The 15,525-nt window shown below is 43.5% G+C and overlaps 1 protein-coding gene across 3 annotated transcripts in view; it reads right to left on the bottom strand.

Annotated features, from left to right (window-relative positions):
• The window catches only part of MED8 (mediator complex subunit 8), a 57,658-nt gene that overhangs the window by 21,154 nt on the left and 20,979 nt on the right, over positions 1-15,525 (bottom strand). For all 3 annotated transcript variants that reach the window (XM_078659794.1, XM_078659721.1, XM_078659641.1), the window contains exon 2: positions 2,503-2,621. Coding sequence is in view for 2 of the 3 variants with exons in the window: in XM_078659721.1 (XP_078515847.1) it covers positions 2,503-2,621 (119 nt within the window). In the remaining variant the exon portion in view is untranslated. The remainder of the gene's footprint in view (positions 1-2,502; positions 2,622-15,525) is intronic.

Below are 15,525 nucleotides of genomic sequence, written 5' to 3' on the forward strand. Positions count from 1 at the left end.
GATTTCTTTCTTCTGCGGCCATTTTCCACTCTTCATCCAGTTTGCATTCTGGATTCAGAAATGGACATAGGATGCAGAAAGCCTCATCTACAAATTGAAAGACGTGAAGAAGGTCTCTGAAGACCTGAGCTTGACACCTTCTTTCTGAAGACTCCTTGTTGAAGACTATTACTAACTACTATTAAAGGCTGGTGGAAGGACCCATACCCGAGCAGTGAAGAAACTGAACAAGAGCTAACTGCCCACCCCTCTGCCTGAAAGAGGTAAATCAAAAAAGCTGCTGCATCCAGTGCAATGTTTTTTTTTCAAGGTCTGACATTTTTACGAATAACTTTGCTGTCACTTTTTTTGATCCCTGGCCTGAACAAACAGCTATACACTACCTGTAAAGAAAATAGAGCAACACTACTCAACTCCATAACCAACATCTGTGTGGAATCCTATTGCAGTGCAATAAAGGTGACAACTAATCTATAGATGTTTTACGTTGTACTTTTATGGCTTTAGGTAGCCGAATGAAGTTGATTTGACTGACTGACAACTTTGCAGTACTCCTGCTTGCAAATCCCAAGGAAATAATTGAGAGAGAGGGAGTTATGCAAGTGTAAGCGAGGCAGGAGTGTCATGCTATGCAAAAGCCGTCCATCTAAGGCTCAGCTTAGTGAAAGGAAGCAATAATTGGTACTTTATTTGATTAAAAATATAATCATAAAACCAAAACATACATACCGTACATATACAAAACTGAAAAATTAAAATGACCAAAATGTGATAAGACTGCAAATTTTAAAACCACATTATCTTTCGGCATGTCAGGAGAGGTTTTGAAAAAGGCTTACAGCAAACCAAACAACATCCCCCTTTAATACGGTAGAAAGAAACAAGCTATTCTATGCCGAACAGAGTTATATCTTTTCAGTGTAAAAGTTAAAAAGTATTTTGAGGAGTGAATACAGTACTATTTGCTGAAGGAGTCAAAACGTAAAAGAAGCAATGATGATGTGCATTGCAAAGCCGAGAGAAGCTGAAAGAACTGCAAAAGAAGGATAAATTACAAAGGTCACGTAGGTCCTGGAATTTTCTCGGTGGGAATACAGGAAAGCAAAGAGAGGCCAATGAGTACCACTGTGCCTTAGAAATCTCCCAAGCCAATTGACGTGAGCCTTCACTTTGAGATGAGAGTTCCGTGCTTTGGATGAACTATTTCTGCGCAACATTAAATGAATAGCGATCAATTGAGGCGGGATGGGGTAAAATCAGTGCAATGGCGGCAATACATGGCTGGGCAGTACTTGCACTACCAAAAACCCTAATTCTGATTTTCTGCTAGTGACATGGAAGAAAAGAAGGACTATTTGATGGCATTTTGGCACCTACTGCCTGCATTTCAACCTTTTTTTTTAACAAAGTTTTATATAGCGCAAACTTGACCCAGTATCGGGTATCAGAACGCTTTACATAGCACCAGTTGCGTTACATGAGGACAAACATAAATTTTTGCTAGGCAAGGGGAGATTGAGTGATTTGCCCAGAATCACAGGATGTTCAGAGTCATTGCCGAGACTCGAACCCGGTTCTCCAGATTCGAGGTCGACTGCCCTAGCCGTTAGGCCAACTCCTCTCCACAAGCCTTTTAAGTCTTTTGAACTTTCACACCGTCTAACAACCTACAAACCTAAGTAAATCTCTAGTAGCTAAGAGGAGGTCCAGGAACGCCTCATAAGAGAACAGAGATGTCTTCTGCAAGCCCCAAAGTATGTAAGGAGAAAGTAACAGAAATAACTATACTCCTCAGCCTAGTCGTAGCTACCACGGGGCTGGTGATGACTGACTTGCCTTCAGAAAGGAAGCTCCGCAGGGTTAGGAATACTGATAAGAGACTGCAGGGCTCGGAAATGCCACTCGACCGCTCCCATAGTCGAGCTAAATTTAACATGGTTGAGCTGTTTTTAGGTCCTACTCGCCCTTTCTGGCGAGTAGGAAAACAAACCAACTTTTGTCCTCTGTCTGTGAAAACGGAACAAATGTGACAAGAAAACAAGATTTAAAGGCATTTTTATTGCTCACAAAGTTAATGAGCAATACAGATGCCTTTAAATATTGTTATCTTGCCACATTGGGTCCGCTTTCAGAGACGGAGGTCAAGTTGGTTGCACTTAGGTCGAGAACATTTTTTAAGGTACTAGTCCTGCAGGACTAGTACCATTTTTGGGGATTTTTCGAGCCCTGGACTGTAGTGGCTGCAAGAGATCCCTGAGCTTGCTGTATGTCAACTGAGCTCCAGCTGCACCCCATTATGCCAGTCTGAACACAAATCTCACTAAAAAAGCAAACGCGTATGGTCACACAGCATACTATTAGCAGGCTTCAACTGCTTGGAGCCTGCCTGAGGATGGTGTGTTGCTGCAGTGGAGGGGTGTGACAAATTGCCATGACTTCACAACACTGTCTTCTAAAACACAGATACAACAGAGTGATCTTGCAGGCCACCGCATGTCTCACCAGGTAAGGTGCTCATACTCGTTCTCCAGCTTGTAGATGAAGCTAGCAAGGGATTTCTTCAAGTCGCCGACCTGATTAATGAGGACATCGATGGAGGCCTCCAGCTGCTTCTCCTCTCGCTGCAGGAGACAAGAGGAAGGTTCATGAGGTGAGAAAAGGATGATTAGACGGCAAGATATGGAGCAGGAAAGAGGAAAGAGAAAGACAGGGTCGGGAGAGAGCAAGAAAGGCGCAATAGAAATAAGCAAGAGGAAGGCAATTAGACAGACAACAAAGAGTACGGGGAAAGAAGATAATTTATAAATTACATGGGAGAGAAACAAAAAAAAGAGGGGTGAAAATTGTTAGAATAGTGAGAGGAATCAAAGAGGATGAGAAATGGGAATGGAAGACTATAAGCAAATAGAAGGATCAAGGTACAGACAAAACCAGAAAATGGGTGACAAACATTTAACAACTGTGCGCAGTAACATGGATTGATGCAGGAGCTCTGTTAGGTTAAATCAATGATATCTGCGTTGTACCTGGTGTTATATCCCTATGGCCTCATAGCTATCGGCTGCCCTCCTGCATCAGACTGAGTGAGGATTATACTGCAGAGCAGAGGCCGAGTTGTTAAAAGAGTGATATGTTTTGAGTAATGTGTTTGGGTCAGTCCCAGGGATTGGAGGCAAATGTTTATTCTCAGAGCTGAAACCTTTTCATTACACAAAAGAAAAAACAATAGGCGAGGCAAGATGGCCGCTGTAGCGCTGTAGAGGGCAGTCGCTAGTTCTCCTCTCTCCCACCTTAGGATGGAAATGGACTGATATATACGGAGATACGGGGATGTGGATGCTGGCTGATTTGCTGTCCCGCTTTACTGCAGGCTTCTACCGGGTAACCTCTGCTAACACTGGGGCAGCCTTTCTTGACTATTGGAGGAAAGTAATAACTGTTACTAAACCAACCCGCAAAATGTCACAGAAAAGCAAAATGGACAAGGACAAGGATAAACTATCAGGGCCGATCAAAGGCCCAGCAGTGAGAGAAGGCGCGATCCCAAAGATGCCAGCCACTACTGTTAAGAAACAGATGGAACAGATTAGCCGGTCTGTTAAAAGTACTTTGCTTAAAAAAACAGACAAACAGGAGAAGAAGGTCGAAGCAAAGCCAGAGACTCGTCTCGCGGCGAGCAAAGCTGCGAGGGAGGTAGTCCTGGACACGGAAGCAAAAAGCCAGCGAGCTCAAGCACTGTCAACAAAGGAACAACTGCGGCAATCTACCTTACCGGAATCATTTACAACGAAGATACTCCCGCTGACCCAAGTGCAGGCACCCGATCTCCAGCAGCCCAGCGTAGCGAGAGAAGTTCCATTACCGAAGCAGATTGAGACGGGATCTACGAGTCAGGCAGCCGGGCCCAACGCGGATGACGGAGAAACAGCAAACCGCGAGGACGCAAGCGTCGAGGGCCCGGTTGCTGGGCAACCGTGGAAGGCTGCGGGAAACAGCACGCAACAAGCGGAGCAGAGCGCAGAGGGAGGAAAGGGGAGCGAGGAGGACGCTGGTGCAAAAGGTAACGCGCTAGAGCAGCTGGAAAAGCGCAATAATAGCCAAATGCTAGATGCATTGAAAAATGTTGAACTAGGATTAAACACAAAAACTTTACTGCATATCGATCCAAGCTGGGGAAGTACACAGAGCCTAAGGGACCAGCAAGAGCCCGTATATGGCCAGGAGAATGGCAGAGGAGGAAGAGATGAGAGAGGAGCCAGGGGGGGCTCACCTGAGTTCTTTTCAGTCAACGAGGGCTCTGACACTACAGACATTAGCGGACCTGAAAATGAGGAAGTGGGAAGCAGCACGGATCAGTCACTAGACTCTGATACAAGTAAAGACTCCAGGGATCAAACGTCTAGAAAAAAAAAGATAAAGAAAGCTGGAGGCAGAAAAGATGGAAGAGGGTCTAGAAGCAGTATGCACAAGAAATTGTCATGGGACTACTCGGCTACATCAGAGACATACCAGGAAAGAGACCAAAATGAGGGTGAAAATGGGGAATCAGGGAATTCGCAAAATGTGACACTGGAAATGCTATTCGGAACACTGAAGCAGATGCACTCAGAGGCCAGAGCAGAAAGTAGGAGAGCGAAAAGGGACACAAAGAAGTTGCAAGCATCTATCAGACGAGTAAGCAGAAAACAGGAAGAGGTCGAAGTAAGAGTAACTCAAGTGGAAGAAAGGACTAGCAGAGTGGAAGATGAGGTGACAGATTGGAAAACTTTTAAGGCAGAACAAGAAAAGGTGGTGGAGGACTTGCAATGGAAGGTGGAAGACTTCGAAAACCGCCAAAGGCGAAACAACGTAAGACTTTTGGGACTGGAGGAAGGGCGAGAGGGCCAGGACCCTAGAGGGTATGTGATAAAAATACTGACTGAAGCTTTTCCAGATTCAAAATGGCAGTGGGAACTCGAAGTACAGAGGGCCCATAGATATCCCATGTTCATAAAGAAAAGCCGTGGGGGGCAAGAGAAGGCATTACCACGGGCTATGCTGGTCTTTCTAGGGAACTTCTTAGCAAGGCAAGAGATAATTGATAAGGCTAGACCTGATGCTAGAAAGACTGCTGATGGAAATACCTTCTTTGCCAGGCCTGATTTCTGCCATGTCACCGTGGAAAGAAGGTGGAAGCTAAGGCAGATGATAACTCCCTTTCAAAAGCAAGGGGCGGAAGCCTATCTGTTATTCCCGGCAAGGCTGAAAGTGATAAAGAAGGGGTATACAAGGATGTTCACATCAGAGATAAAAGCGGGGGAGTATCTCGAAGAGATTTCAGATCTAGACAGAAGAAGAAAAGAGAACAGACCTAGAACCCCGTCACAATCCCCAACAGTTAGCCCACCAAAAACTCCGTAAAGCTAACAGCAACTAACAGCAACTAAGTGTGTACAGAGCAGCTGATAGTCGTGGAAACGGGGTGGGAGAGAGTAGCGACTCTGCAGACTACAGGGGCCACATATAGGTCTGACAGACCTATTTGCCTGTGGTAAGGGGGGGTGGGATCCAGAGGGGAGGGAGACAGCGGGAGGGAGGTGGGGGAGGCTGGGGGGGGGAAGATAGGCACTTAGGTGATGGGCACAAGCACAAGCACAAGTTCAAGCACAATGCACGTAGTAGAGAAAAGAAAGACTTGAAGGATAAAGTATACATTAGTTTTGTATTAAAAATTGAAGGTAAGGAAATAACGAAGCAATCGAGTACAGGAAATGGGAGAGGGAAAAACCCGAATTATAATGACCTGTAGGATAGTTTCGATAAATATTTGTGGACTAAATGATTTAAATAAAAGGCTTAAAGCTACCGCCTATCTGAAATCGCTGAATCCGGATTTAGTATGTCTTCAAGAGACCCACATTGAGGATACTAAGGCTTATTTACTAGAACAGCTTGGTTTTAACGTATTAGCGAAAACTAATCAAAATACTAAAACGAGGGGGGTGGCCATTCTAGGTAAGAGATACGATGCGCAGGTAAAAAGAAAGAAGGAAGATCAATGGGGTAGATGGGCTATAGCTGAATTAGTGGTCAGAGGGGAAACTATCACGGTGGTCTCGGTTTACGGATCTACAGGAGACGACCCTGAGATCTTTCAATATCTAGACACAGAGTTAGCACAATGGCCAGAACCCATAATTTTATGTGGGGATTTGAATATACATGACGTAGACAGTAGCTTCTTAGATCCTGGTAGGAATTACTCAGGTAGGAAAAAAAGGACCCACAGAGCCTTAGCAGATATGGTAAGGAATAACTCGCTAGAAGATCCATGGTTAAAATGTCATCCTAATCTAGATGGGAGCACCTATTTTTCAGCCCCCCACCAAATATTGGTTAGGCTGGACTACTTTTTAATTTCAAGAAGCCTGATGGATAGAGCAAAGGTAGATAGGGAACCGAGGATTATATCAGACCACAATCCATTAGTATTAACTGTAATAATTGGACAAAAGAGGAATAAAGAGCTGATTCAGTGGACATTTGATAGGACACTACTACAAGATCAGGGCTATAAGGATAGAATGAACAACTGGATTAAGGAATATTGGGAGATAAATAAGGGCACATCAACACCAGGGATAGTGTGGGACGCTTTTAAAGCTAGCGCAAGAGGGGAAACCCTGAGTTTTGTCATTAAGACACAGAGTATCAAAAGCAAAAGCTGAAGATATTAAATTAGTTAGGGAAGCAGAAGAAGCACTTATCTCAGCCATATCTTCTCACGCCCCCATTGACCAGATCTTATTGAAAATAGTTGCCCTTAAATCGGAAGCCCTGGATGGGATGGCGAAAAAGACAGTGGAGAAATATATGGCAAACAAAGAAAAGGCTTATGAACTTAGTGAACGAGTAGGTCACATACTGGCTGTGCGAGCTAGGCAAAGGGAGGGACTGGCTGATATTAAGGAAATCAAGAACTCTCAGGGGGATATAGTTAAGGAAGCTGAGCAAATTAGAGAGGTCTTTAAACAGTTCTACACGGAACTCTATGCACAGGATGGCCAGGAGAATGAGGATGATATAAGAACTTATTTAAGTGAGATAGAGCCTCCGGTGATAGGTGAGCAAGACAAAAATAGCCTGGAAGATACACTACAGCTGAATGAACTGGTTGAGGCCCTGGGGGATCTACCATCTGGGAAAGCAGCTGGCCCGGACCAGTTGCCAGTAGAATTTTATAGAACTTTTCAGCCAGTACTACTAGAAGAAATGTTTAACGTGATGTTATTAGCACAAAAGGGTGAGGCTGTGCCAGAATCATGGGGAGGTGCAGATATTATTGTGATTCCTAAGAAGGGCAAACCCATAGATGTTCCGGGCTCGTACCGCCCCATTACGCTAATGAACGCAGATGTCAAGGTGTTTTCCAAAATTTTGGCAAAAAGGCTATCAAGGGTAATAGAAACACTGGTAGTTCCCTCACAGCACGGTTTCATTCCAGGAAAGGGATCGACTCAACACACTAGGCAAGTAGTCACGGTATTTGATGCAGCAAACACGCTAAAAGATCCTACGGCTGCTTTGTTTTTAGATGCTGAAAAAGCATTTGACAGGGTTTCCTGGAGATACTTATGGGAAGTTCTGAGGTGGAATGGTATAGGGGCAGGATTTGTAAAGGCCCTACAGACTTTGTATATTAATCAGACTGCCAAAATAAGGGTTAACAGAGGGCAATCAACTGTAATTAAAATTCATAGAGGGACAAGGCAGGGGTGCCCATCCTCTCCCCTGCTCTTCGCTTTATATCTCGATCCCTACATACAGAAACTAGAAGCTAATGACCAAATTCCGCCACTAGTTCTTAATGGTTGCAGATTTAAAACGTTAGCGTATGCCGACGATGTGGCTATTCTGACTGCACAACCTATAGCAGCTATTAGAACAATAGAAGCCGAAGCGGGGCGATTTGGACAGTTTTCAGGGTATAGCCTGAATAGCACCAAAACCCAGATTGTTAAAAACCAGTGGGCAATATGTAATGACGATAGAGTGGTAGAAGCAGCAACTTACTTAGGGGTGCGAATTACAGCAGAGATAGATAACATCGTTAAAAGCAATCTCGACCCCTTGTTGACCACTGTAAAAAGGGATTTGGAAAAAATGAATAACTTACATTTATCACTGGTGGGATGCACAAATATTATTAAGATGATGATTTTTCCTAAGTTCTTATATTTTTTTAGGGCCATACCCCTGCTATTCGAATCCAGCTGGTTTAATAATATAGAAGCCATTTGTAACAGGTTTATTTGGGCTCACGGCAAGACCCGGAGGGCTTATAGATTTATGACACTACCTAGGGAAAAAGGGGGATGGGGTGCACCTGATTTTCGCTTATATTATATAGTTACTGTCTTGCAATATATACAAGGGCTAATTGGGGGGAATGTTGATGATGTAAGAATACAAGATATGTCTACAAAGATCTATACTGTTGTACTAGGGCCAAATGCCTGTAATTGCTTTCTAAAATGTTTAGATTACAGCTACTTTAAGAGAACTAGGTTTAAAACTGTTAGGGCGGCAGTTACGATATGGAACGCTTTCTTAAAGAAAGTCAAATTGGGTAGATATAATAGATATGTCTTGTTGCTTAATATTAGATCGCTCCCGGGGGAAATTTTTGCTGATCAAACCATGCTAGATTGGGCAGCGAGTGGTATTACGCAAATAGGGGACTCATTTGACCAGGAAGGGTTCAAGCAATTCGCAGATCTGAGAGAGGCATATGGTATAGGTAATAGGAGTTTCTTCAAGTATTTACAGATCAGAAGCTACTTAAAGAATAAATCTGGAGGGCCAGTAGGATTTAACAAGATAGAAATAATGGAGAAAATTACGATGTCAAGGGACTGCACAATCAGGTCTTTTTACGCAGCCTTGGTGAAAGGAAAGCAGGACGATCTAGAGAAATATAGTACGAAGTGGGCAGACAAAATGGGGGTTGATCGTAATCTATTTCTTGAATCCTTAAACTTAGGCTGCACAATCTTAAGTGCTGCCCCCCTGCAGTCCCAGCATTACAAAACACTATACTTTCTCTATTATACGCCCGAGAAAATAGCAAAATGGGGCGGGAATACAGGCATAAATTGCCCCCGATGCAATGAGTTGGAAGCTGATAGCATTCACATCTTTGCAACATGCCCACAGCTACACTCATTGATCATGGAGATAGAGGGATTCTTAGAAAGATCTTTGGGGATTGCAATTCGTCTTACACCTTCCTGGATTATGTTAGGAGTAGCTGAACAGGATCAAGTACAATTTCCAGAATTTTTGTTTGTAATAATGGCAGTGTATAGACTGACAATAGCCCGGGCTTGGTTAGATAAAAACCCCCCTAAATTTCAAGACTGGTTGGCGACCACGCTGTATGCCCATAAGATAGAAGAAAATATATATGCCCGGAAAGGAAGAAGCTTGGGGAGGAGAATCTGGGAGCCTTTAAGTAAATGGAAAGAGAAGCAAAGAAGCTGATTAGGGGACGGGTGGAGAAAAGTCTGGGGGGCATGTCAACTAATGGCTCCTTAACAATGATTTGGTTTTTTTTTTGTATTAATGGTATGAGACCGATTGATTTATGGTTCAGATGTATTAAATTTAAAGTAGGTATAAGGTGTTATGAAAAATGTGAAAATAGGCAATTTACTGTAAATTGTGTAAAGGTAATTGTGTAATTTAAAATGTGCCTCTTTGATAAAGAAAAATAAAAAAACTTTAAAAAAAAAAAAAAAAAAAAAACAATAGGCGTTGTCATTACTACCTTTTCTTTCTCTATGAAGTAGCCTGCAAGCGGAAATATCACAATACAAACGCCTCTGATTAGCCATTATGGCTCATAATAAAACAAATCACAGCAAACAACTCATGAGAGCTCCTGAAGCTCACCTCGAGTCAAAATAAACATACCGTATTTTCCGGCGTATAAGACGACTTTTTAACCCCTTAAAATGTTCTGGAAAGTCGGGGGTCGTCTTATACGCCGGGTGCCAAATTTGGCGGTATGTTTTCATGCGTTTTTTCATAGCGAGGACTTCACCCGAAGGTGTCAGACCGCTTCTCAATAGGAAATAACAAGAAACAACACTTTATGTTAAAAATAGAGCCCCCACATGTTTAATTTCGAGCAGCATGATCTGGCGTTTATGTAGTCGCATTCTAAATCAGACAGAGTGATCATGAAGTACACGGAGAGGAAGATGAGTGCGCAGCAATCAACGAGCGAGAAGATGAAGAGCGCGGCCTCCATCCTGCGGCCCCAGCACTGTCCGCCGCACACGTGACACCGGCACTGGCAGCGTCCACACCCAGGCCCCGCACCATGAACACAAGAAACAACACGATAACAGCCCCTCGTCAGCCAGAGGCGACAGTGCGGCCAATACTGCATGATTGCTCTAAAGACAGGGCACTCAAACACTGTGCAAGTATCGAAAGCGAACAAATGGCGCCGTGAGTCCTACCTAGACTGCCGCTGCACACGCGCCTCCAACCGCTTGCACATCCCCAGGCAGACGAGGCAGCAGGACGAGACAGCAGGACGTCCGAAAATATAACGGGCAGCCAGCGCTGAAGCACCTAAGATGGCGGCCCCCACTGTGTTGCACGTCTGACACGCGCTCCTCCACATGTGCTCTCCTTCCATAAATCGCACGCTCATCGGAAGGAGAGGAGCGTCAGTACCACATGACCTCCTCAGTCCATGGGCATAGAAAGGGGACTGTAGAATGTTCCCAATGGCAGTTTTTGCAGCAGTTCTTTCAGCATGGTACATGTAATGAATTACAAAACACACTACTACATTTCTTTTAAAGGTTTTTATATGACTGACTGAGCTATACAACCTTCATTATTATGTTGAATTCTTACATAAGGTAGGTACCCACCTTCTTTTGATACACACCTCAAATGCACTATACAGTTGAATAAAGAAAGGAGATGCTTGGAGAGGGCCTGTAGTGTGAGCACAGAGTTTGTATGCAGTGTGCACAGGAAGTACCGGTACCAGTACCAGTAGAGCACTTGCCGTGATTGGCTGGTTGTTGCAAACAGGAAAGGCAGTCTGGTGAGCAGATATTTACATGTGGTGGTGAAGACAGTACAGCACCAGTCTCTGTACCTGCTCATACTGTACAGCACCAGTACATACAGTACAGTATGCAAATGGCTGACAGTCAAGAACCCATCATGGCTCCAGCAGCAGCAAGAAGAAAGAAATATGAAGCCAGTTACAAACTTAAAGTTGTACATTTTGCCATGGAACATAATAACTGTGATGCTGCAAGACAATATGGAGTAACAGAAAAGATGGTTCGGGCCTGGAAAGCAAATGAAAAAGCATTAAGGAGTATGCCAAGGGGTAAGTGTGCATTAAGAAGAGGCACCCCACATTGGCCAGAACTCGAAAAACATGTAGCAGACATGGTGAATGAGCATCGCCAAAGCGGTTATGTAGTGACACGAAATAAAATACGTTTGTTTGCACTTCAGTGGGCCAAATCTAACCCAGATCTCAGCAACAGATTTAAGCCCACTGTATCCTGGTGTACTAGATTCTTGGGAAGGCATAATCTGGTATTGAGGCAAAAGACGAAAATTGCACAAAAATTACCTGCAGATCTTGATGCCAAAATACATAGTTTCCATCGCTACGTTATTAAGCTGCGCAATGAACATGGCTATGCGCTAAGTAGTATCGGAAATATGGATGAAACTCCAATGAATTTTGATATGGTTGCAAACAAAACTGTCCATCCAAAAGGTGAAAAAACTATTTTAATAAAAAACAACAGGACATGAGAAGTCCAGTTTTACAGTGGTACTAGCATGCAGAGATGATGGCGCCAAACTGAGACCAATGGTTATTTTTAAAAGAAAAACAATGCCGAAACTCAAGTTTCCTGTTGGTTGTTTTGTACATGTGAATGAAAAAGGCTGGATGGACGAAGAAGGGGTAAAGCTATGGCTTGATAATGTATGGAGCAGGCGACCAGGTGGACTTCTTCAAAAACGTAGTCTACTGGTGTGGGATATGTTCAGGGCTCATTTAACTCCAAGCACCAAGCAAAGGCTGGCAAGAATAAAAAAAGATGATGCAGTTATTCCTGGAGGATTGACATCGTTGGTACAGCCACTGGATGTGTGCCTAAACAAGCCATTTAAAGATCGCATCCGAGAACAGTGGAATGAGTGGATGGTTAGCGGTGAAAAAATATTCACAAAAGGAGGAAACATGCGTGCTCCACAGTTGGATGTTTTGTGCAAGTTTGTCATAAAAGCCTGGAATGATATCGATGCAGAAACAGTCATAAAGTCTTTCAAGAAGTGTGGCATATCAAATTCATTAGATGGTATGGAGGACGACTACTTGTGGCAAGATGAAGAGGAAGCCGAAGCCGAAACCACACCATCTGATACGGAATTACCAGATCCATACGATGACTGCTTTACAGATGTACCACAAGATCTCATTGATTTACTTATGAGATCAGATGACGAAGAGGAGGATTTTGAAGGCTTTTAAAGGGAACGTCGGCAAATCCTGTAAAAATCGCTTGGAGTTATGAAAAGTTTAATCCACTTGCAATGTTTTATGTTTACCGTACATGTTTAATGACAAACAGCCTTATGTTTACAAGTGACTGTTTTTCATATGGTTCTAAATAAAAATATCGTGACTAAAGCAATATTGTTTATACAACCAATTTGTTTGAGTTCAGTCTTGGAGTGTGTACAATAAACGCTTAACACTATCCTCTGATAAAGCCTTACTGCTCACCCACACGGAGGACTAGAATCACTAATAAGCCCAAAATAAATTCTCAAAATGGCTATGCAGGACTGCGTTGGACTGCGCTGGAAGTGGGGGTAGTCTTATACGGCGAGTATAGCACGAAACCTACATTTTGTCAAGAAAAGTAGGGGGTCGCCTTATACGCCGGGTCGTCTTATATGCCGGAAAATACGGGTAGGCAGCGTTTTTTCAATTACTTAAAAAGCTCAACAATCAGACTTTACAATTTCTTATTATCAAACTATGGGTAACCTTGTGGATCCATCTTGAGACCCAAGTACCTTCTTGTAAGCAAGAGGCCAGTTTAAAAGTTGAGAAGAATTGAGGCCTATATAAATATCTGGAGAACTGCATTATGACACCTTAAAACCTGCCTGTTAGCATCTCCCCAAGCATCAAGAAGGATGCAGTCCAGCCGCTTATGTGGACCTCGCGGCTGATGGGCCTTACGAAGGACCTGGAAACCAAATGTTTACTTGCCTAGGTGTACATCCTGGGAAACTGACTGTATTTATCCTGCCACAAGCTCAAGGGTCATCATTCAAGAAAGCCCATAGCCTAGAGGGAAATACAGCATAAAGATGTGGCCTAATGTGGTCTAATGCAACCACAAGCCTGTTTGCAGCCCAAAATAAAAGCTGCAGGATATACCTGGGTACGGCTTGTCTGCATCCTCCCAGGAGAGCTAAGAGTATCTGGCACACTGTTCACCTCTGCCATGAATTGAAGCCAAGAGGCACAAGAACAAAAAAAGGAAACCTGAAGTAGGCTTGCAGAAACCAAGCAAATGTCTGTGAGGTAGTATAAAGGATGTATTGCTAATCACCACAATGTATACATGTACCAACTGTCAAATACAGCCAGAAACCTCCACTGCCTCATACGTCTAGCAAGAGACGTCTTATTACTGTTGTAATCAAGTAGCCCAGACCTTACATATAGGATTTTCTCCTTTGAGTTTATGGGAAACCCTCACACTTGGGATTCATAGGATCCATGTGTCCGGTTCTCTTCTGTAATATTCCCCACCCCGGTGGCTTGTGGGGAAAAAGAGAGGAGGAGTAAGGCTGACACGCGACACTGCCTGCAACCCGTCATGCTGTAGGAGATCTGGCCTTAAGTAGGGGACAGGGAGCCAAAGACCTCCCTGGTTGGACCTGAAGCAACAGCTAATACGGTAGAGGAAGGTCTGACATGCCCCTGCACCTATCTGCTCATTTCTGATTGGTTTCTAGCTTTCAGAAGGCGAACCTCATTAAAAGACCAGACTCCTCCCCTTCCCATGGCTTTCTCCTGAGCCATTGTTGCAGGGCTGCTGATACGGAGAGACGAGACCTGAATGCAGGGATCGCAGAAAGGAATGCCTTGTACTCATTTTACTGAAGAGGAAACAGACCCTCTGGAATAGGGACATTAAGGTAATGTTTGGAAAGGGATGGGAGGAAAAACAAACTGAAGACTGGTGACCAATCAGGGTTAATGCCATCCAGTTATAGGTGGCCTACTGCAGGATAGACAAACCATCCATCATGTGCCTAATGCGGCTAAACAGAAATCCGTGGACAGATCCACACTTTCACAATAGCTTAATAAACGCTTTCTTTGGCGGCTACCAGCATTGCTGCCGGTAGTCTCCTGCCTTGGCTGGTCTGAATGCAAGAGCCCCTTATCTCTGATGCGGAGCACAGCATCTTAGCTTTGCCTTAAGTGCAGGCTGACCTATCCTGATCAGTGCAAGCTTTCTCTGATTATTGTGTTAAAGATGTTTTCAGGTTTTACGTTTATGGGTGTTCACTGCTGTTAAAGTATTTTATCAATTGGACCGTTTTTGATGATTGTCTACAGGTTAATTTATGTTTACTGTGATTGTTCCTCAATTCACGCAACCGATCAGTGCTATTGAAATCATATTTTATACTCCTCTCTGGCAGGCCTTTGCTCTATGAATCTCTTAACTGTACTGAATTTGCGTTTGTTGATTCCTGCATCTCCAAGAACTCCTGGCCTTGTACTTACCAAGCTACCAAAAGGAGTTCCAAGGTTACTTCAAGAAGCATTCAATTTGCCCACCCTGGTCTGTGATCCTTCATATCAGACTAAAAGTCAACAAATTAGAATTTTCAATAATCAAATCAAGAACTAAGAAGGTCTCTTGCACTGTTCACAGAGTTCACAGCTTTCACTGCTCTTCAATACATATATATAAATTGCTAAAGACTTTTCTGTTTCACACTTAAGTATGCTAGTGTCCTCAACCCTCCTCATAGCCCGCTTAAGCGCAGAGATACTCCTCCGGGAGTCGATTCAAGCGCTATATAAACATATAAATAAAATATATAATATATATATAGCTAATGACTGATAAGATCATACAATAAGCACTGAATTTCCAGATATAGGCACACAATATCCAGCTAAACTTCCAGCTCAGGTAAGGTTCAGGAAGCTGGAGCACCGGCATAAACGGCCTATAGCGCATACATTACTAGATGAAGGAGAGCTTCATATACCTGGACAAAACAAAGACTGAAATCAAGAAATCGCTCCATTTCCCAAATATTGAGACGGGATTAATACCCTCACCCACACACAAAGAGAAAAATCTATGAGTCTGGTTTGAGTTGGGTCTCCCATCTCACAACTGCCATACGGAAAAATACTCTTCAATGTATATTGTGAAGAGGTAG

The sequence above is a fragment of the Lissotriton helveticus genome, chromosome 1_1, assembly GCF_964261635.1.
Source record: "Lissotriton helveticus chromosome 1_1, aLisHel1.1, whole genome shotgun sequence".
NCBI classification, from domain to species: domain Eukaryota; kingdom Metazoa; phylum Chordata; class Amphibia; order Caudata; family Salamandridae; genus Lissotriton; species Lissotriton helveticus.